The 24,223-nt window shown below is 40.3% G+C and overlaps 1 protein-coding gene across 16 annotated transcripts in view; it reads left to right on the top strand.

Moving 5' to 3' along the window:
• The window catches only part of erc1b (ELKS/RAB6-interacting/CAST family member 1b), a 187,244-nt gene that overhangs the window by 85,218 nt on the left and 77,803 nt on the right, over positions 1-24,223 (top strand). For 15 of the 16 annotated variants that reach the window (XR_006250571.1, XM_043236258.1, XM_043236247.1 and 12 more), the window contains one exon: positions 9,095-9,255. Coding sequence is in view for 15 of the 16 variants with exons in the window: in XM_043236258.1 (XP_043092193.1) it covers positions 9,095-9,255 (161 nt within the window). In the remaining variant the exon portion in view is untranslated. Of the gene's footprint in view, positions 1-2,963; positions 3,052-9,094; positions 9,256-24,223 lie in introns of those variants that run through there. The other variant, XM_043236260.1, reaches the window with a different exon arrangement.

Consider the following 24,223-nt stretch of genomic DNA (forward strand, 5'->3'; position numbering starts at 1 on the left):
GTGGATGGACAGAAACCTCCTAGGTTTCATTAAACATATTTTCATTTCAAAGTGTTTTAATGATTAACCAAAGTCTTGTGGGTTTGGAACGACATGAAGGTGAGTAAATGATCACAGAATTTTCCTTTTTTGTGGCAAATTATTTATTTAATGCAACTCAACTGTCTAAATGGAGACCGAATGTGCGTCCTGATGTAGAACATGCTGGGAATGGATTGAATTTACAGATAAACTGCCAATAATTTGTTAAGTTGCTGGAATGCCTTACCCGAACCGTCCCGGCCCAGTCTAACCTGTTTTTAAGGCATCTTCTGAGCTTTGGCGACAGCATCAGACTCCTATAACCTTCTCCGAATGAGTCCTCCGTGAAGAGGACAACACCAGCAGCCAGTCAGGCTTTAAAACGCAGCACAAAGCAGCTGCCAAAACCTTGCTTACCCCTTTACCTGAATCACTGAACTTTTCCCTCTCCTTCCTCCCTCTCTGTCCACCTTACTTGGCTCCATCAACTCTCTGCTTCATTTCTAAACCCTTAATGGTTTGTTCTACCTTCTGTGGATCCTGGCGCCCCGCCGTTTCCTTCCTTTTCGCTCTCTCTCCGTTTTCTAAAGATTCGCATGGCTGACTGAGCATCGTCCCAGTGCGCGTTGCAGTCTCGGGAACGTATCGTGGCCTAGAGTTTCTTCACCGCCGGGCGGACCTCCGCTCCAATCCCCCGGAGGTTAATTAGAGCCGGGGGCTGCGGCGGTAGCCAACGCTGCTGCTAAGCCTGGCCGGCCCCCTCATTTGGGCTCAGAGAGAAGAGGAAATGGGGACAGTACAAGTGCCACCCTCCGGAGCCAGTCTCCACGCTCATTACCAATGTCCCAGCCGCATCAAGTCTCGCTACTCGCACTCAGGATAACGTTGTTGGAAGTTCCTCTCCACTCTGGCACCTGTTATATAAGAATGAACTCATATTCCGGGTTACATATTTTGGGAGTTATGAGCTATAAAAAAATTTTAATAAAAATGGCAGCTTGCCTCACTGGCAATTGGCAGACAGGTTTTTAAATGCGTAATTTGTGGTCCTGCATTAAACCATGCAAAATCTAATTAGCTTCACGGTTCCCTAACGCACACACACAGTCTCTGCTTCGCTATTTAATTAACATCCCTCCGTTGCTTCACCACACCCTCTGTTGTGCCAATCATAAGCAAGCATTCGTCTTCAGCTCTGTATTCAATTTCCTCCAATAGCTGCTTGCCTCATTGTTCTCGTTGTGCAGAGCACATGTTGGACGGAAAGCGTTGCCTGTACAAATTGCTGTCAGTATGTTAGTCTTAAAAGCACGGGGACGAGGGCGACTGCTCTTTGTTACATTGACATGAAAGCAAACCTCTGGCCAAAAACCAGTCCGTTCTCTCGTGTGCGTCTGTTAAGCTCACTTAAAAGGTCTGTCTGTGTGCGTTTGTCTGTGTCTGTGCACTTGTTTAATTAGAGCACATGGAAGAGCTACAAGTTGTTTGCTCCATTCATGCAGGTAATGAAATTTGGATATATGAATCCAAACATGTGTTCCTGTTACTTCTCAAATGTACCAGATGAAGTCTGAACGATTTCTGACAATTAAACAGGTCACTGTGAACATCGTCTGCAAGAATTGCTACCATTATTCAGTCTTTCCTAAAGGGATAGATGACTGCAAATGGAATTCTCTCATTATTTACCGGTTCAAAGCCCATGTGCAATTTTGGGTTTTGCAGGAAACGATGGTTAAAACAATAGTTAAAATTGTTACGATTCTTAATGCATTAGGTATCATGGAAAAACAATATAAAATTACAAAAAATTTTATTCATTTATAATTTATCTCTAACATCTAAGGCGTGACTTGTACATCAAATTAATTAATAAATACAAAGGGAAGCAATGAGAATTTAAATAGATAATGGCACGAATGTTTTTTAAAAGTTGCATCTTGAATCAGTGTGGGTTCTTGCGTGCCTTGCAATATAATGTCATCAAATTTGTGGCATATTTGATTTGAGAGCTGCGGTGGAGAAGAATGAATAATGACAAATAAATTACATGATTTTTTTTGTGTGTTTTGCATAAAAAAGAAATTGGAAGATTTAAAAAAACCTGAGTAAAGGATGACACATTTTTCATTTCTGGGCACATTTTTCTTTTTTTCTGGTTTTAATTTTTCTCTCAATCTCACTCCATCTTCCTTGCAGAATTGATATTTCGGGAGTGTAAAAACAATATTTTCTCAAGTCGGTTCGATGTGCTTGTTAAGTGGATGAGCTTGTCTTATTTTAGCCGTTGCTTTCATGAGCGTTAGCGTCCTGCCAAACCCGCGTTGCAGCAGCTGCTTTAATGAGTCGTGTGCTAGTAAGGGCAAATGTGGTCAGTGAGAGAAAAAGGGGGGTATTTTCTTCCTACACAGGGCCTTCGGTGTGCAGTGACACCAGTCACTCAGCTCCAGTGTGGAATTTACGGCCGGGATGTACGAAAGCGACCAGCCGCTCATGCGGGTCCAGTGAAAACGTTTGCCCAAGACCACATGAAAACACACGTCCAGTCTCCAGACATGATTCAGCAGCGAAATGACATACTTCATAACCTTCCCTGGAGGCAGTGGACCAAAGAAAGCCTCAATCTCTCCGTTCGTGTTGACCGGGGATGATGGGATGTCTCGAAACCGCCCTTACTCTTTCACCACAAGCGTTCCCCCCGCCGCCCTGACCCCATCCCGTATGGATCTCTTTTCCGCTCCGAACCTGTTCTCGCTCATTTTTTTTTTTTTTTTTTTTTTTGCCATCCTCTCTCTCTAGCCTCTCTTCCTCTGCTTCCAATTTCCTTCTGCATGGTTTGTTTCAAACTGTTGTTCTGTTTTGCTCTGCTCTGTCTCTGTATCCTTTTTCTGTAATCCCTCTTTTTCTCTATTTCTTCTCCATCGCTCACTGCCTGTGCGAAGCGCTCTCATGACCTAATGCATGACTCCGGCCACGCTGGCTTAAAGTGGCTCAAGGTATGGCACGATTAATGTTTTCTCTTTCTTTTACAAGGAACGATTCGAGTTTTGTGCTTTTCATCAGTTTCTCTGCATCTCAGTGACCTTTTTTTTTCTCGTTTGGATGGGGGTGTTCGACAAATGTGGCTTTTGGTCCCGATCCAAACCAAACTTTTCCAAATAGGAAGCTTAACCACTGACAGAGTGCAATTTATTGACTGTTCCCTGAAGATGAGCTCTATCAGATCATTATTTTATGTGGAAGACCTCTCGTATGCTTCCCCCCGCTTTCTTTCCATTATATTGGGAAGTCATGCTCATTTGCGTCTGTCTATCAGGATAAGTTATGTTTTGATTTAACTTTTGTGTAGCGCTTCCAGTGCAATTCAGTCTCTGCACTGTTTTCCCATCGCATGTAACTCTAAGTACATGTTGTTATATAAACGTGCGGTCAATAGTTATGCTGATAGAAAAAGAGGTAGTTCACCCAAAAATCAATGTTCTGTCATTCACATTAATCCAGCTTGACTTTCTTTTTAGGAGATGTTTAGCAGAATGTCCAAGCTGCTATTATCTAATACAATAGAAGTGAATAAGCAATAAAGCTCTGAAAAACCACCAAAAAGTGGTCTGTGAAACTCATTTGCTTATTATATATATCAAAAAATCATTGCAGCTTTGAAAAAAAGGTTTTCAGAATTCGTTTTTCAGTTTTTTTTCTCAAAAAAGTAAACGTTTAGACACACTTGGACTTTAAAATTCAAATGTTGATCCTCACTCCTTACTGCAGGGGGCAGTGTGACGGCAGAGCCTGAGCTCTCCGAGAGACCCGGGCCAAAAACAGACATGGAAATTAGTCAAAGAATAAATAGCTCTTACAGCTGCCGCTGCTCTTTCTCAAGTTTGCGTTCAAGCCATGGTCAGAAACAGCCTGGCTTTTTACGATAAAACTTTAGAGGGAAATAAAACTCCCTCCTCTGCTAATATTCCCAACCAGCTGAGATCCAGACTCAAAGCTCAGCACCCAAAACACAGCAAGATCCAAAGACCAGCTTGTTGAAATTGGCTTTCTGCTCACCGTTGAGGACGGGGCTGCTCTTTTGGCAGCCGGGGAGGAGAGAGTAGGAAGAGACGGATGAGGAGAAGCGGAGAGAGAGCAGGAGGAAAACAGCACGCTGCTGCATTAAGCAGTTTTTATTAGTGTTATGTTTCTGCTCCGAGCATCTGGGTTAGTCTGGATATCTCTCACAGGAGGTGATTAGAAGCTTCTGAGTTCGGCACGGGCTGAAGAGAAGGCCCTGATCTAATGCCCGCCGTGATCTCATCACCTCTCTGTGCACATCCATATCAAAATCATTATGAGGTCTTCCACGTACAAAAGTAGAACCATGGTATCACCATGTATTTACGACGTGATGATATCTCTTTCTCATGGTTTTTTTTCTTTGGCAAAAAATAAATATGGCTCTCAATCAGTATCTTGATTTATAATAGTATGTATGAATGCAAAAATAACATAGAAATGATGTTATTTATTTATTTATTTGATATTGAACAGTATAGTAATGCATAAAATTATTATTTTAGTGTAGGTTATATTTTGGATAACTTAATAACTGTTATCTTATTTTATTTGTTCATTTACTTTTTTTTAACACCAATAATTGGTAAATGAACATGAATATATACATTATACTGTACTGTACTGTGGTACAATGAGTACTCTGTACTTTTACATTTCATTTATTTATGGTTGTTACAGGCATTTTAACATAATATTCCCATAATATTATTTTAGATGGACCAGCAGAAATTTTTTTTAAGCCATTCTTTTTTTTTTTGGTGCGTTGTATTTACCTTTTTTCTGTTTTTCTTTCTCTCTGATCCCACTCTCTTGCAGCTCAAAGAGGCAAGTATACAACATTCGGCTTCATTCTTTGCTTATTTCCACGTGCCTTCCCTCATCTGAAGAGGCATCTTTTCCAGCCCCTCTGACCCTGCTTCAGTCTTTCTTTTTCTCCCCTCTTCTCCTGTTCTTTTTATCACTCTTCTCCTTGATCACAGACAGATCCTCTTCCTTTCCCCCAAGGCCTGTTTCTGACACCGGTTTTGAGCAGTTTGGCCTTAAATTAAACAAAAAAGGAGAAAATCACTGTTATCAATTCCATAGACGGTACGTCACAACTGATGTGAGCAATTACTCCGAGTCGTAAAAACACTTGCAGAGGCTGAAGCTGGACTGTGAAGATCAGTTAAAGGACGAGCATCTTTAACGCTTTGATCTGTACTCCTCCTGCCTTACTGGTTCACGTTCCCAGTGTGAGACAGGAAGTGGTGTTATCATCACCCAGTGAAGTGCTCAATTTTTCACACCCGAGGTGTCATAATTCACTGCAGCGTTTTTTTATGACTTGACTAACATCTGAGGTTAGTTTGTACTCCCCTGAGAAAACAAGCGCTGCATGCCACCTTGCTCTTTCATACACACACACACACACACACACACACACACCATCCATTCCTCCATAAGAGAAAGCAACAGCATGAGCAAGTATGCTGAAAGCAGTGCTTGCATTGTTTTTTTTTAATCTTTCAGAGAATTCTCAGCAAACTAATGATGGGACGTAAAAGGAATTTCTGGGGTTGATTTGACTCAATGGTTCCGGTTACTTAGTCCAATTAATAATTCTCTTAGTCATTTTTTAAGCACCTTAATTGGTCCAAAGCATTTACTAATCCAGGGTTTTACAAGTTGTTGTCCAGAAACTCTGCAAGGGGATCCAAAAGAAAACAATCACACACATGTATATGTATATATGTATATGTATATGTATATATACACAGTTACAGTTACGTAAAGAAAAATATTTGGTTTAATTATAGAGCTCTTAAAATCAGAGCCATTTCTCAGTTCTACATAATAAAGTACCTGGTACCACAATTTCCATGATTTCTTATGTAGGCTGTACACATTTTTGTGTGTGAGAGAAATTTTACTTTCCATAGTTCTGCCAGGCTGTTAGTCAGACCTTTAAAATCTGTTAATTATCTCCTAATGAATGACTTAACTCAACGGCTTTGAGAATTTGGCTCCAGGCAGTGCTTGCTAAATACTTTTACAGTAAAACTGACCGAGCACACTGTAAATTCATTCGAATGCATTCGTTCCAGATGATGTTTGGTCGCTGAGGATGGAGTCAGTTCACATATCTCCCCTCCAGGCACGGTGACACCATATCGGCTCTCACACATCCTGGACTGATTAGTTAACCGCTCCACCGTTGCTGTGTGTGTGTGTGTGTGTGTGTGTGTGTGTGTGTGTGTGTGTGTGTGTACGTGTGCTTGCACAACAGCGGGAGATTTCATTGAAATTTTTGTGTGCTGTTGAATAGAAATGCTTCAGAGTTCTCACGGTTCCATTCAGCCTCCCTCTCCTCTCCTCTGATTGGCTGCTGGGTTTTAACAGACAGCCCCGTTGCCCCGCCCACACTGCAGGGTTGCCACGGGCAGTGAAACCAATGCTGCCAGCGTTTAAATATTTCCCTCTGCTCATATTGGGATGCCTGCAGGCATGCAGTTTCGATTCTATCTCACTTTATCTCCCAAGAGGAAAAAGGAGGCATGCAGGATTTTTCGTTGTATCTGTGAAAAATATTACTATCTTTTATGTCCATTTAGACTCTCGCCAGTTTTATTCTTCTAAGATGTGACCTGCGCTCCGTGTTTGAGCCCAAAGCGACATTTACCTGGCCTGTCTCTACGTGAATAATGATTTCCTCTTCCTTGTTTTTTAATTTGACATGCGTTACATCTTAACGTAAGCCATTCCGGAGAGCCCTCGCTTACCTGACCCTGTCAGGTGGAATTTGCCGGTGGATTTCACGTGCCCAGGGGTTTTAGTCGAGACCCGTTCGTGGCTGTTCAGGATCATCCTGTGCGAGTTTGGTATGGTTTGAGATGACAAACGAGAGCGGGACAGGAAAGCAGATGGCAGTAAATTTGACTGAGCGGGTTTTGGTAGCTTGTTCACTAGGCTTGGCTTGGGTGTAGTACATTAGGCAGATGACTTACGATGACAGCTGGATTGAACGCTCTCCCAGATCCTACAATACCTCCGGCAAGCAGAGGGCAGCACTGCTGAGAGCATGTGCTCACTCACACACGTTCCAAAGGACATCATCTTTTTTTTTTTACAGCAAAATCCCTGTTTTGTGGTGATTCTGTTTATTGCCTTCAGTTATTCTACTGAAAATCATTTCCAGTGCTCACAGAACATAAGAAAATATAATAGGGACCGAGTTGGGTGGCTGGGCAAATATAACTATCTATAAATGTCTTAAAGGAATAGTCATTATTTACTCGCCTTTGAGTAGTTCCAAACCTGTATGAATTTCTTTGTTCTACTGAACACAAAGGAAGACATTTTAAAGAAGGTTTGTAACAGGCTGTTTTGGGTCACCATTGACTTCCGTAGTAGGTTTTTTTCTGCTATGGAAGTCAGTGGTGACCCAAAACAGCCTGGTTATAAACCGTTTTCAAAATATCTTTCTTTGTTCTCGACAGAACAAAGAAATTCATACATGTTTGGAACTACTCAAAGGTGAGTAAACGATGATGTCATTTTACATTTTGGGTGAACTTTTCCTTTAAGAACAAACGTGTAGTTTAGCCATTAAAAATTAATTTACTCTCATCATTCCGAACCTGCACGACTGACTCGATTTGAAATGTTAAATGCAAAACCACAAAAACAGTATAAAAACTTAAATAGCAGTAGTCTGAGTGTTATAGTCCTAGATCTTTGAACATATATATGACTAGAAATGAATGAATTATTCACAGATCTGTTCTATTGCTATCCTTTTGCACTTTTATTTGTGAATGAATTACTCTGTGTCCATCTGATCTTGTTCACAAAACCGATTTGAATGATTCATTCATGAATCACACAGGTCTGGTTCTCAAGTTCTTCTCACTGACTCAACTTTAAATGAACTCTTCACTGAATCCTGTTCACAAAACCAGTCTGAATTATCTGTTTATGACAAATTGGAGATTTAGAGAGAGCCATGGTGAAATGTAACTGTAAGGATTTGTTGCCCAATTTGTACAAGAATCATTTCATTGAATCATTTGATCTTGTTCACTAAAACTGGTCTGCATGACTCATTCATGAATCAGACTAAATCATTGAATCAGTGAGTTTTTTTTTTTTTTTCCAGACTGGTCGAACTCACTGACTCATTGATTCAAATCTATTGTATGACTTCATAAGACTTGTATTATAGCCCACATACAATATAAATCATTTTCAATCTTTTGTGAAGCTTGAAAGGAATTTTTAGTGACCAGTTTTTGGGTTTGAATCTATGTGGAAGTGTCCGTATGGGACGAAAGCTGATGAAACGCAGAGCAGGGAAGGACGGATAAACACGGCGAACAGACGAAGGAGACTGCACAGATCGCCGCCCGAGGCCTACGCAGTTTCCTGCGAGCACAGAGATTTCAGAGAGACCCGGGGTGAACCGCAAGCGGTCGAGGAGGCTGTGAGAACTGCTCAGAGCCAAGTCGCTAAACCTTGCCTTCCATGGAATACATAAACCTGCCACACCGTTTGATTTATCCTCCTCATTCACTCGCTCCTGTTACTCCGAGTTATAAACATTGTGTGGAAACGGAGGGAGAGGAGGAAAGAAAAATCACACTCAGGAACGGAGAACATCCACCTTTTCAGAAACAAAACGGAGCGAAATAACTCTGGGGATGTGATGTATGACAAACCTCATCACGAAGCTATGTAGTTAATATATCTAGTGCAACGCACTCTTAGGCGCTCACACACTTACTCTGTCTCATCTGATGTCTTGCATATGAATCTCTTTTCCTGAAATTTTCGTCCATCCGTTTTCCTGTGCACCGATCCATTCGTGTCCCCGTGAGCTTCGCTCTTGGCCTGCTGTGTGTTCGCTCAACATATTTGTTTGCATTCTGTCTTATCCGACACGATTATGTTTTTGTCCTTATGCTTGTTTGTTGTTCATCAGCACAAACATGTTTATTTGTGTGTGTGTGTGTGTGTGTGTTTACACGCACAGATGGAGGAGCTGTTGGCCGCCATGGAAAAGGTGAAGCAAGAGTTGGAATCCATGAAGGCCAAGCTGTCATCTACCCAGCAGTCTCTGGCCGAGAAGGAGACCCACCTGACCACTCTGAGGGCAGAACGCAGAAAGCACCTGGAGGAAGTGCTGGAAATGAAGTAAGACCTTTATGCTTGTCCTTCACCCTACTTGGCCTGGTATAGCAGTCGCTCACTGCCGTCTTAAGAAAGGACATTTCATTGATGTTCATTTTAAAGGGATATATTATGATAAACAGGATATTCCTGCTCTTTTGAAAGGAGTATGTAGATGTATTCCATCATTACAAGCGCAGGCTATTATAACTTGGCGTGAACGCTGTTTCTCCTTTTACTTGCAAAGGGGTTAGCCAATCATAACAGAGGGCATTCACATATCTTAAAAGTACTGTAGAAAAATTATCCTGTTTAAAATCTAATCATATAAGTTTCACAAAATCAGTGTTAGAAGGATTTTCATTGTGTAGGTGAAGGACCACCATTTATAGTTGTTCATTATATTTTATTACATTTTTTTATTGTTCTGTTTTTTTTTTTATTTTTTGTTATTATTGATATGCAGTTTAAATTCTACATACAATTATTAAATCGTTTATTCATATTGAGTTTTTGAGTAGCAATTATTATGTGATTTACTTTTTTATACTTAAAGGTCATTTAAAGGTATTTTTAACAAATACAGTTCTAATTGGTTTAATAAGTAAAACTAAATAAATATAAGAAATGTTGCTTTGGCTAAAATAAAGCTGTTATATTTTATTTCACTTAATGATTATTTAGTTTCGAATAATTTTCTAATGGTTTTCATAGCATAATTTATTTCCTTATTATTAAAGACTTTAACTTTTCTGTGGATCCCCTAGGGGTCCTCTGATCCCAGTTTCAAAAACCCTTGTTTGTTTGTTTGGTTTTTTTTGAGTTCTTCTTTATTTCAGGCTTTTCCTCATTCTCCGCTGAGCTTCTACAGACTAATTTCTCCAAAAGATCCAAGAACCCTCACAGCATTCTCTGAACTCTCTCTTTTCTCACTCACTTTTACAGACTTTTTCTTATCAGTGCCTGTAGTGCTTTAGTGTTTTGAGCACTTCCTGACTCTAGATAGAGAAAAAAGGAGTACTAGAGGAATATAGGAGGTCGAAGGTCTCCATACCATATTTGAATCAGGATTTAGTGAAGGATGCCTGAGTTGCAGACAGGAGGCCTTCTTGCTGTCAAATTAATGTGGTTATGCTGAGATGCGTTTGGGGCTTGGAGACCTTGTCTACTGCCTTATTAAGTTTGTACAAGTTCCTGTACATGCTGAAATTTCTTATGCCGTTTTTGAAGAAATATAGAGTATCATTTGAAAGAGAGTCGTCTTAACTCTATTTGGGGTTAAGGCTTCGGTTATCAATAAAAAATTTGGTAGCAATTTACAATATATGTAACATTAGATCATGCATTAATAACTATAAATTAAAAAAAGTTAATTAATAATGCAGTAGTAGCATTGTTTAATAATTCATCTTCTTTCTTTATTGCATAAATGTTAATTACGTTGTTGAATTTAAAAGCCAAAATGAAAATATAAAATGCATTACTTAAATTAGAAATAAATAAAATGTATTTATTTTATAGCTAATGCCATTAAGGTTGATAAATGTTTTTAAAATATTGTTCTTTGCTACTTTGTGATATCTGGTGCATATTGACATTTAAAGAAACTTTTTGTAAAGTGTTACCAAAAATATTTGAAATTAAATGAATGACATGTAATCAATTGCACATATCCCCCAACTGAACGTAACTCATGAAGATGAAACATTGAATGAACGAAAAGTGGCTTTTTAAAAGGTTATTTTTCCATCTCAATCTGTGATACTATTTTTCTGCCTCTTTTTAACATCCTCTACTGTAGATTGACCTCACAGGACTATTGTTTTAGATTGAATATCAAGTGAGTTCAAAATAATGGTCGTGGTTGTGGAAAAATGAGTCAGAATTGGAGTTTCAAGGACTTTCTGTGTTTTCCAGATTGGTGTGGTGATTTGATTGTCAGCCATATTCTCAGAGGCATGGGCCTGCCTGCATGCTTCAGTTATGATGGATTCTAGCATTAAAAGAAGATAAAGAAAAAGCTGAGAGATGATGGGAGTCTTTATCTAGGTGTAATGTGTTTGAGTTAATGCCGCATACTGATTCCCATAAAGATCATTTTGCCACTTAATATGAAAGAGAAGGAGAGCAGGGCCCCATTGCATCCAGATTTGGCTGTTGAAAGCAGAAGGTCAGCTCAGCTGAGACTGGGAGCACTGTGTATCTCCACCGGCCTCTCACTAACCACACATTTACAAAAAAAAGCTTGTATTTGAGTGAAAATAAGGCTCTGATAGGGATGGAAGGGAGAGGGTGGTCTTCGATCTGTTTTGGCGATGAACGTAATGCGGTCGGGGCCAGAGAAAGTAGACTCATGCTGTTGAAGGGGCCCCGCCGGCTGGCAGCAGACAACCAACTGGACCACTCATTAAAATTTTGAAGGAAAAACACAAAATAGCAGACGCGGAGGTCACAGACTTTTTATTTATTTATTTCCTCGGGCTGAACTTCCGACCGCACAGTTTAAAGTCAGCAGTGTGGAGACATCGACCCTTTGGGCTGGTTCTCCATCCTTGGCATCTAAAAAAAGGCAGAATTACCAGTCTTTCTAAACTCTCTTTCCCTACGGTTTGCAAAGGGCACTTTCAAAATGTTCTGAAGTCTTAGTTGTATTTGTGTATGTTGTGTTCTTGCCTTTTTTCCAAGTTGAATTTAAAGGAGTAGCCTTCTCCAAAATGCTAATATTTAATGATTTACTCCCCTTCGTGTTGTTTCAAACTTGTATGTTTTTTCTTTTTGTCTTTTTTGTGAGACAAAAGCAGATGTTTAGTAAAATGTTCATGCTGCACTTTTTTCATGAAACAAAAGCATGGTGGACAGGAGCTTCCAGGCTCGAAAATCAATGGAAATCATCTATATTCCAAGACTTATTATATGCAAGAATATGCCATTTTAATGTGCAAAATATGAAATAGAAAAACCAAGGAAATTTGAACATGTGAAAGTGTGCTTATGTGTGAGATTTGGTTAGAACAGTGCACGTGAACGATGGTGTTTGGTTGTATCGACAAATCTGGAAGATGTATGAAATGCGTTGGCTGATGCCTAAACACTTTTTGTATGGAAAGAAAACTAAAATAACTACTTTATTTAATGATTCAGCCCATAACATTACCGTAGCACCGTTTTAGACAGCATCTTGTGAATGCACATAGCATACGCAATTGAAAACCTCCCGGTTTTCTTACAAAATATCTTAAATTGTGTTTCGAAGAATACACTAAGCTCTAACTGGTTGTTTTTTTTTTTTTAGTTTCATTTTGGGGTGGAGTAACCCTTTAATTTACAGCACCGACAGCAAATGGCTCATTAGATGTTATAATCTATTGTCAAGGCGAATGAATACCACAATGAGGTCATTATTCACATACAACTCGCTGAATGTAACAGCAGTGAGAAAAGACCATTATGAGGTCATCGCTCAATTAAAATCCAAATGGACTGTCAATGGGGTTCTTTGATAATGCAAAGAGGTGGATTCAAGCTGTGTTGGCGCCAAGGTTTATGAACGTAACTGTGCTGTACGCAGTGTGGTACTTACATTCGGGCTTGTTTTGTGGAATGAGCTGAGGATTTAGAGCGATGGGTCGAGGCGGTAATGAGATCTCCAGCACACCATCCCATCCTCATGTTTCCTCTCCATTTAGCACAGTTTAAATGCCCCCGTACCGCTGGATATGAGATGTGGTGATATCCCAGCGTTCCACCATTTGATGTGGTTTCCTTCTCTCGTTCGCTCTCGCTTCCACCAGCTCACGGTAAAGTGCGACCGCAAGGCAGACATCAGTCGTCTGCCTTTGAACAAATGTTTAGCTTTCTTTCTGCAGTTGTTTGGGAGTGCTGGACATTTTGGAGCGGCCGCTTGAGAGCTGGATGATGATGGAGGGGTTGATCTTGATGAAGAGGCCCTTCTCAGATATTCGCTTAAAGGCATTAAGCCACTTGTTCACGTTTTAAGACTTGAAAAGAGCTGTCACCACCTTAGCATAGTTCTTACTGTGAAACTCAAGCTTTTGCTTAGTTTTGCAAAGGTCTGGTCCACACATTTAGGCCCTACTCGTTTAGACACGAAGAGACCATCTAAACAGCACGTGAAGTGGCAAGCCAGTTGGATCCATTTGGAGTGTGAATTTAAATTAAATTGGCCACAGCACAACATGAAGTTGGATATGAAAGTGGAATTTGTTCACCCAAAAATGAAAATTCTATAATTAATTACTCACTCTCGTTACACACGTAACTTTTTGATGAAATCAAAGAGCTTTCTGACCCTGCATTGCCAGCAACACAACTACCACATTCAAGGCCCAAAAGCGTAGCTAGAAAATCATTAAAATATTGACACAGAAATGAAGAAATTGTTGAATAAAGTCATTATTTTTGTCTTCATTGTACACAGAAACATTCTTGTACCTTCATAAATTTACACTGAACCACTGATGTCCCATGGACTATTTTAATCACATATTGAATGATGTCATGAATGAAGGTCTCAAGGGGAATTAGAATAAGGGTTAGTAATTTTGGATGAACTATCCCTTTAATCTGGCCATCTGTCATTCTACTGTATGTAATATTGCATCATTCTGTTGGCTGTTCCTCAGTTTTCAAACTAGACTTTGTCAAGCTCTCTTTTTAGTTTGTTAAATTTGTTAAATTTTCTTTTTGAATGTCAATTCATTATATTTCTATTACCTTATAACGGAATTCAAGTTTTACAACATTTAATTAAAATCTGGAATAGAAAATAAATGGAAATGTATTTGTTTTCACAATCACAACAATAGATTGTTGTGAAAAATGTTCATTTAAACAGTAGAATATCAGAAAAAGCACAATACACCAGTGTTCTAGGCGAAACTCTTTTGAAAAATTGATGCCACTGGTCTAGAAAACTTCAGAAAATTCTGTGGTTTGTATGAATTTACTTATACGCTTAATCCCGGAAGTTGCTTAAAGTCAGCCAATCAGATTAGCTAGAGTTTGCCAAAATAAGAAAGCTCTTTTCAGTTTTGTGTACAGTTTTGTGTGCGGTCTGTGGACTCTTGCTAAACCTGCCGCGGTTTGCCGCTTGCCCTTGCTGTAGTAGATCAATATCACTTTTAAAAAAAATTCCCAACAACTCCCCACTCACGTCACGGCTGGAGCTTTTCATCTCCAGTGGGAGTCCAATTATAAGGTTTGAGCATAAGCGCAGGTATGTGAGGAGTATGTTCGAAGCTGTTTAAATTGACACGGGGTGATGGTGAGGTTATCGGCTGCCCACAAAGTCTCTATTCAAAGGGTGGGTGAAGCTGCTAATTGCCCCTGTTAGCACCCTAGTTTCTTGGAGCGGAGCAGAACAGTCGGATTATTACAGGGACGAATGCTTTAGAAAACAAACCTGCTGATTGTCCAGCATGAAACCCAACCACATTTCCACAACCCAAAAATGCTTTATCATTTTATCACTGATTCACAGCTTTCAGTGTGGCTTAAAGGGATTTTTGTTTGGTTCATTTCGACAGAACAAAGCAAAAATGAGAGATGGGGAAAAAATGCTGGCACCTCGAGGGCTTGATAGGTATGCAGTATAAAACCCCCATTAGCATCATGAAAAGAAGATTTCGAGGAAGTTTAAAATATTTTATTTTTCCCACTGCCTTGTTTTTATTGTTTTAAGATGTCAATCGCCATGTCCAAATGTTCTTTGCCTTTGTAGATTGGCAATCTGGGAATGCTACCATCTTGTAGTGAACGATGCTTTTGTTGAAAAACAAAAATGCCAAGTTCAGTGGGTGGCATGATTTAGTCGCCGTAATGGGTGTAATAACACAGCAGACTTAACTCTCCCAGGCAAGCCGATCTTGGCAGCCTTGATGTAACGTTCTTAGGGGCGCTGGGGTGGATTTGTCTACGGTGTCTGGGTGGCGAGAGAGAGAGAATCTGACATGATCTCTTCTAAGAAGGCTGGAGCAGTCAGGGGCCATGAAGTCCTGGCCCGGAGATCTTAGCGAGCATGTGAACACGGATTATTACAGCATGGAGCCAATGAGGCTGGACGTGTGTGAGAGGCCAAGCGGGCCCTGCAGCGATTAGACTTTAAACAGCGTATAATGGCCTCGGCGTCTCGACCCCGTCGCTCATGTACCCGAAAGCCATAATCCAGCGAAATGTCGGGAAAGCGCAAAGACGCATATAACGTCTCTGTAAATGTCAAGGCTGCTTAAAGATAACAGAGAGCCCGGTGGTACCGTTGTACGGCGAAACAGATCACATCAGACGTTGCTCGGCGCTCTGGGGTCTTCTGCTGGATCCATAATCATTACATCACATTAAGAGAGGCTTAATCTTTCGATGTTAAACCAGCAGTGATAGCACAGTTCTCTTGTACTACAGGAATGGAAATTGCAATCTCATCACCATTGCAAATTTTATCTTTTAGCAAGGCTTGCTTTGGTAGCAACCACAGCTAACCTTTAAAGCATGAGTGAATTGTCATTCAATCAGACTGATTAAATTACATTCCAAACCTTCTTCTGTCAAAAAGAATTATATGTGCAATTGTTTTGGTTGCTTTTTATGCCGCTACAATAAAAAAAGGACTTAAGGAGGTTTTAACTTTTCAAAAAGGCCCAACAGCACCATAAGCTGTGCAACGTTTAATGCACTGTGTTTGTTTCTTTGATAAAGCTTCTTCAAACTCCAAAAGCTCCACAGACTTTGAAAGCACCATCACTGTCAGAAATAAATTGCACAACTGTACCTGTAGGGCAAGGGTGTCCAATCCTATTCCTATAGGGACACTTTTCAGCAAAGTTTAGGTCTAGCCCCAATTAAACAAACCTGAACCATCTAATGGAGGTCTTCGGGATCACTAGAAATGTTCAGGCAGAAGTGTTGGAACTAGAATCTGTAGGAAAGTTTCATTCCCGAAGCAGCTTGACACTGGGTCAGTACTCTTAAAAGGACAACGTTGTAGGTTATCTATCTAAAAAAATGAATTTAAGTACCTTAATACTTATAAAATGTATCCTTAAGGTTCTACTAGGAACATTAAGGTTCAAAGAAGTACGGCTAGTGAGGGTACACATGAAAGTACAGTTTTTGCCTTTTTTCTGGGAGTTTATAGAAAGTAATGTTATTACATTTTTGTTGATCTTGTTTATTCATCTCAGGGTGATGGCAAACACCATTTGGTTTTGCATCTCTTAATTATTCATAGTCACATTGCTTGAATATTTGGAAATGCAAATGAAATTTCGGTGAATATTGAGAATTTTCAGTGAATAGCCTTTTAAATTCTGTGTAATCTTAATCAAAGCTATTTTATGAATTTAAAAGACGCGGAATATAGTAATGCAAGTTGTACAGACTAGTTATATTGCACCTTTATGGTGCTTTTTGCATCTTGTCAAAGTCCGTCCCCATTTGTTTTAGTTGCTTTGAAAAGAGCAAAATTTAGCTAAATTTCTCCTCTTATGCCCAACAGACGAAAGTAAGTCTTATCAGTTATGTATATCAGTTACATATCATAATATCAGAATGAAATGCGCATGTTTAAACAAGTCAGAAATAATTTGTTTTGAATTCATATGTTTTCCATGTGAGACTCAGGGTGAGTTTGAGGTTGATTCATACAGTAGATACTCTGTGTACTCTACACTGTAGTAGACGGCTGCTCAGGAGACTCTTGCGCCTCAAGTCAGCGTTTGGTTTGGCAGGAATAAATCAAGTTGTTCTCTACAGGGAACTCCTGCTGTCTGACTGAGAACCAAGGCTGCACTTAAATCACCAACATCCTCGCGCTAACAGCCATCGCTGATTCTCCTCCACCGTAGGGATTTCTAGGATGATCTCAGCATTACACCACATCTGAGGACAGCTTTGGAGGTGTGAATTTACACCTTTGTCACTCCAGCTGTGTTGTTTATTTATCCCTGTTATTCAGAAAAACACGGAGACTTCTTTTACACTTAAATATTCTCGGAGGATAATCTGTAATGGATTAGCTGTGGTTTATGTGAACTCGTACATCGGAGCATTCAAGGACTTTAACTCATCTAAGTGTTTGGCTTTTCCGTCCTAACCCTGTCGAGATTTTAGCGCTGCCCCATAAATCTTGCTCCTAAATTGAAAGGGTGAACTGGAAAACTCACAATGACAACTTTGAAGGGAAAAAAAACGGAGGTTAAATGGAGAAAGTGACGCTACAGCATAGCCTCTGCTATCGCTGAAAGGGAGGGTCGAAAAATGTATTTCTCAAATGCAAACGCTCGCATACTCCTCCGCTTCTGCTCCTCTCAGACGGCTTGGGAATGCTCAAGGTCGGGACTCGGGGATGCATGTATCCATACGTCTTATCAGTGCTGAGGTGAAAGCGAGGAACTCATGCTGGCAGCTCCTGTCTGCAAATAAATCTTATTGAGTATCTCAGCCAAATTCTTAGAATGGGCACTGGCTGAACCCATCCACAGATATCCTCTGTTCCGTCCTAAATCACTGTCATCTGAAATCACCCCCATCGTAAAATGAAAGTACTGTATGTAAGTGCCCCTCCTAAAGCTAGTAAATATGTGTTCCTATTTTTCAAGTATATTATCTTCAAAAGTACAAGGGCATTCAAGCTATACTTAACATTCTCTATCTATCGTTCGTTCTATAATCTGACTATCATTCTATCATTTCATACTATGGTTCTATCACTCTATTATTCTGTCTATTCTAAATGTATCTATATATATAATTTTTTAAATGTATTTTTTCCCAGAACGCAAAAGTGCCATGTCCAAATTTAAAAAGCTTTCACCATTTTTTTTTTCTGCGACAGGATACCATCCCAGCAGCCTGAAGTGATGAGTCAAATCTATTTTTAACCTGGAGCGTGCTCTGTTATAATTTTGGACATGTGCTGAGCTTCCCCTGCTGTTTGTTAGGAAAACGGCGCTCAGACACGAGGTTCACAGCCCCGGCACCTTGACAGAGTTTGTTTTTTCCTCAAATATGTTATTAGGGGATAGTCAAACTTGTTATAGGTGGCGTGTTATCAAGGCAAGCTGTGTCAATGTCCAAGAGCTCATTTACTGTCTTTATTTATAGATGAAAAACACTCGACCACTGATACACACGCACACACCTTACATACTGTGAGCTCTGTTTTTCTGGCTTGCGTCTCCTGTCCACACACACCTGCTCCTGAGGCAGTTTGCTTTGGCTCGGTGGTCCGCAGGCTGCTGCCCAGGGGGGGATGTTGCTCAAGGTGACAGGTTGGGACAGCATAATTAAACAGTCGGAAACGGGAGCGAAGAGATGCCAGGAAGAGCGAGGGAATGAAGGGAGGGGTGTTGTTGAGCAGTACGGCCTCGTGTTGAAGGCAGGTGCTTGATAAGATGAAAGAGGGATGAAACTGAGGAGAGCTGCCAACTTCTGGGCAGAGAGGGAAATGGAGTGAGCGCTGCCACCTCAGGCCAAACACAACACGGAGGAGTGGACGACGGCCAAAGGACCTCCGTGAACACCCTGTGAATTTATGTCTGAACCACACGTTTCTCTTACACGTTTGCTATCATAGTAACGCTCATTTTCGTTCGGGTCTGTGGTCTGAGCCGTTTCTTTGCATTAATGTATTAGCTGCTGGGGCTATGGCTTTATCCACTGTTTTATACACATCCTGTCATTCTGCCGTACAGCAGATGAATGAACTGTGGAGTGAGTAGTTGTTTGGCACCCGAGTTCATACATTATAGGTTCTTTGTGTCTTTCTTTTACTGTATATATTGGATAAGAATCGTGGATGGAACAGCAGAGGACATTCAACATTCCCAGTCAACCTGTTTCTTTTTTTTTCCCCCCTCATGAACCCACTGGAGTTCAAAAAAACCATACTATAACTACTTTAACAGATCAAAACTCATGTGCTTTAAGATATTTGAAGGGAACGTAATTACGGCGAAACTCCTGTTTTGAACACTGTATTGTTTTCTCTTGAGGAATTCAGAAATTCAGGGTTTTTTGTGCGTTGCCAGAGTTTTGCTTTAAAGTCAGTTTTAGTTGTATAGTGTTTTTCACAATACACAATGTTTCAAAGCACTTTGACAGAACAATACGGTGGAAGTCCACATTATACCTGGGTGATATGGTAGTTTACATACTATGGTGGACTAAATGATCAGCCAGTTAAGATTTGCCATCTAAAATATATTGCTTAATGTATATTTATATTACTAGGGGTTTAGGGTGGTTTCTAGGGTGTCACTAGTTGGTTGCTTGGGATTTTGGGGTTGTTAGAGTATTGCTTATGTGGTTTATAGGGGTTTCAATGATTGCCAGGGTGTTGCTACAGTATGTATTGATTGGTTTTGGTACAGTATGTTTTGTATGGTTTTGGTTGTTGTTAGGGTGTTTCTAGTTTCTTTGTTTGGTGGTTGCTAGGGTGGTAACAGGAATTTTGGCATTGCCATGGTGCTGCTATGTATTTATAACAGGGTGATTATTGAGTTCTGTATCGAGTAGACTTTTTTTTTTTTGGTAGTTCTAGATAGTTGCTCACAGGCCCAATTCCTGTGGTATTTTAGTCTCAAAATATGGCTGAGTTCCTCTTTCAAAGTTTATGGGATTTTTGTTTCTGCCAGCTTTACTGAAAATCATTAATCTGATTGCTTAAAGCGAAAATATACTTTTCCTTTTAAAGCAAGCTGCAAAATTTTGTGCATTATTAATGTTTATTGTGCGAACAGTGCTGGGAGAGTTACAGACCAAAATGTAATGCTTAGAGTTAGAAGTTCGTTCAAATCCCTTTGGCTTTGCAAGGACTGCTAATTAGAAAACAATACAGATTTATTCTGCCTAACAGTCTCGTTTCCTTTTTAAAGATCTCTAGGTCTTTGTTGCCACGCATGCAGCTAACAACCGGCGCATGAACGGACCCAGGGCCGTTCTCAAGTCGAGCCGTCACCGCCCAATACGTGCGCTGCTGCAGATCGACAGGCCTGTGAATTGAGACGCTCTTTGACTCGCGGCCTGAAATCGCGACGGGATTTTAAACCGAGCTGAATCCGCAGCACTCTCCGCTCCCCTGTGCTTGCCTTAAGCTGTGCACAGGAAAGAGAATGGAATACATATCAGCCGTTTTATCATGTGAAGCGAGAGACAAGAGCCCTCTGGATTTCTCCGAAATGTCTGATTTACGAAAGGGAAAATTGATTTTACAAATGAGCGAGTATTTTTTTTTTTTCTTCGTTTTTCTCCACTCTCTCTGTGTTTCCATTTCGCTTGGTTAGCAACGAGTTCATTGTCCACGGCACGGCTGATGTGCGTGTTATTTTGTCCCTCATTTACGATTATTGTACTTGATCTGAATACAGCTAAATAAATCTCTCAGCAAGCTCATGTTAACAGACCCCGGTGGCGTCTTTTATAGGTTTCCTCTGATTTGCAACCAAAGGATCATTTTCCCTTCACAGCAGCGTCAATATTAGGTTGTTTTTGATGGAAAACTGGGAGCACGCTGTGACCTCACATTAATCGAAGTGCAGCGGCGAATGAATCTCCATCGCGATTCGGGACTCGTAGCCCTAATCGAAAGGGTAATGTATCAAAATGGAAAATGAATTAATCCTCTCTCGTGTTTGCTGGGCTTCTCGGGTTTCTTAACTGTGCGAGACGGAGACAGATGTTGCTCAGCTGAAAGAGGCCTGTTGTACCTGTGTAAAAGGATAGCCGCCAAGCGAGTCTCCCGCCGCTTCATTGTGCGGTGTTGACATCAATACTGTTGTTATTTTGGAAGCAATTCCTTGTGAATTACGAAAGCCTTGAGTATTCGATACTGAGAGGAGGAATGAACTGTGGTTTCGGTCAACAGTAGCAATTTTGTTTTGTTTTTCATGCTAGGTTTGTAACCCTGTGATATTTAAACTGTGGTACAGTATGTTCCCACACGGGACCCATCCCAGGGGGTCAAGGTTTGGCTGGTTAGCTGGGTCCAGTTAGTCTGCTGGAAGATACCGTTACTGCATTGACTCTCAGAAGTACCATTTAGGCTTTGATGGTATTTCACAGCATTTCATTATACTGTAGTACATCATGCGATTTGTGTTGCGTGTCACATCTCATAAAGAGTAATAACTTACATATTCATTGAGGTGATTGACATAGTTAACGGATAGTGGTCTCTAGGTATTGCAAGAGTTTTTATGAATTCGAATTTAGTTATTTTTTTATCTATATATTTGTTTTATTTAAATTTTTTAATTGTTACAGAGCCATTTATGACACTTATTTTATTTTATTTTATTATTCTATTTTATTTTATTTTATGCAGAAAGTGGTATGTTATACATTTAAATTGCATAAAAACAAAGATACAAAAAAAAGCACATTTATTTTTACACAAATTATGTGGGACTCGGATGGCCTGACATGGTAAGATGTATGTTTTTGTTGGCGAATAATACACTGAAAACCGATCCAATTTGTGCTTTAAAAAGTGTTTGTCATGACATTGTGAACACATTATCAGTGTACATCCTCATTACATTTTCCTTAGACTCTTAAAATAGCAAACAGTTCTTAAAGTAATCAGGGAAATATTTTAAATATTCTGAAGAACTTTTTCCCCCTAATTAAGAACCTAAAGTTATATTAAGAACTTATAGTGCAATGGAAAGATTGCATGGATGTTAAAGTTTGTTCACAGAACCGTAGATGCCAAATTAAAATAGTTTAAACAGATGCCCACAGTTTAAGTATTAATTTAATGTGCTTATTATTCTCTCTCTTCCTAAAACTGTGTCATTGTGTGCCCATCTCAGGTGAGTGTAGTATAATGATATATATATATGCGTGTTGTGTGAGATTTACACTCATGCATTCCATACATTAAACGGAGTCATCTAAGACAGTCCTGCTCTCCGCCGATGCTTTTTATTTATTTATTCCCTGATGTCAACCCCCCATCCCACTACAGAGCATCCTAAATCTGCTGCCTGCCATCTCAAGGTGAAAGGGATAAATTCAGCTCCCCTGCTTTGGGGGTCTGCTTCCATTCACTCATCCCTGAAGAATCTTCCTTTAGCTTTATGGCTGCCTTTGTCCCGAATGCCAGAGAGGGGCAGCGATGAGTGGGCCACGCCGGTGGGGGATCGTCTTGGCTTGTCGAATGCTGTCCTGACATGGAACGTAGTTCAAGCAAGAAAAACTTTTGATACATCACAGGCTTTCCTGCTATCTTGCGCTTTTTAATTCCTATTGTGAATTGTTTTTATAAAGGCATGCGGGTCTTTTGAATGGCTGCATTGCTTCAGGTTTTTTCGCATGCTTGCAGAAGTTCCCTCTTGCGTTTCTTTGTTTCCCTCTCTCTCTCCGAACGACACTCATCTTTTTCTCCATTTGATGCTTGTATGAATCTTTCACTAAGGAGGCAGCTTTGTGCTGATTTGAGGGAAATCACTTGAAACACACTTGCAGCATACATCGCTACAGAACACTACAGAAAGCAGAAAAAAGGCGAGACAACTCCTCTCATCTGCATCTTCAGCAATTCTGATGCAGTTTAATAATTTCTGATGTCATTATGAAATCATCTATCTGTGCCGGTTCATTGTCTTGGGAGGAAAAGTGTGGACTTTGGAATCTGTACAGTACTCAGAAGACACACTACAGACACCTTATCTAGTTTTAAGAACAGAAAATGAGTTTAAATACAAGTGCATGTTACTTTTTATATTAATATTAATTTCGTTCATGTTCGTTTATTTCATTATTCATATTTTACAGCACTTATTCCATCTCTGGTACCTTATGTTGATAACACGCCAGGGTAGTATAGTTTCCAATCATAGGTTGAATTATTTTTGTTTTAGTGTAGTTTTTTTTGTCTGTATCGATTCTTTAATTTATATTGTTTTTGTAAACATTTTTATTACACTTGTAGTTATTTCAGTATATATTCATTTAAACCACATGTGGATACAAATGATTGACAGTTAAGTAGGCGACCCTTCACAGCTATTTCAGAGTGAACCAGTGTTTTAATTTGAGTGTTTTTATGTTTTCGTGATTATCTCTGAAGTGATCGCTTTTCGCAGTCGATCGGATCACTCAGACCTCTTAATAGCAGGTATAAAAATGATGCAAAGCGTTCTCAAGCAGACCAGACCGGCGATCTTCTTTAATTACTAATCTTCCTGTACTTTTTTTTTTTCGTACGGTCAGGATGAGTTGGCATGAGTTGGCAGAGCTTTTTACTTCAAGGCAATTAAACGAGGAGCAGTTTGAGCCGCTCATTTCTCTACATATTTAAATCCAAACCCAGCGCAGCTGTCCAGCCCGGCCAAAAGCAGAAGGCAGAGAACAGATCTGAAGCTAATTGGGCTAACAGCGCTGGCTCGGTGTCAGTCCCTTCTGCCCCGCTGGCTAACAGGACTCCTGATAGCCGCCCTCCAGGGAGCGCTTCACAGCTGCACTTCTTAAGAGCTCATTTCCCTAATAGCAGCCCCATTTTCCTCTTTCCCTTATCTCTATATTGTTTCTTTTCATCTCTCGCTTTTATTCCCATACTTTTCTCTGGTGCCTCGCCATTGGCCGCCTCGAGCAGGCCCATTCGTCAGGTATGCGGGCGCGGACCGGACCACATACATATGGCAGCGCTCGGGGAAAGTGAACGTTTGATTAAAAAGAGCGAGCTGTTATATGTGCTTTATTCCAGCATGTTTGTGTTTGTATAATGAGGGGGATCTCTAAGCCCACTTCAAACTCCTCATGAGTAATTACCGCCGTAGCGGCTTTGTTTTGCGGAGAGAGTGTGGCATCTGTGCAGGATATGTTTGTTTTGGCTGGAGGCCATTTTGAAGCTCTTGTTAGTGTACGCATTAACAAATATCTTGTTTGCGGCCGCGCGTTCGCTTGAGCTACAGTGTATTTATATATATATCTGCCTGGCTCGCTAATAGGAAAGCCATCTCGTCCCCAGGCTGTG

Source organism: Puntigrus tetrazona, chromosome 4 (genome assembly GCF_018831695.1).
Source record: "Puntigrus tetrazona isolate hp1 chromosome 4, ASM1883169v1, whole genome shotgun sequence".
NCBI lineage: Eukaryota > Metazoa > Chordata > Actinopteri > Cypriniformes > Cyprinidae > Puntigrus > Puntigrus tetrazona.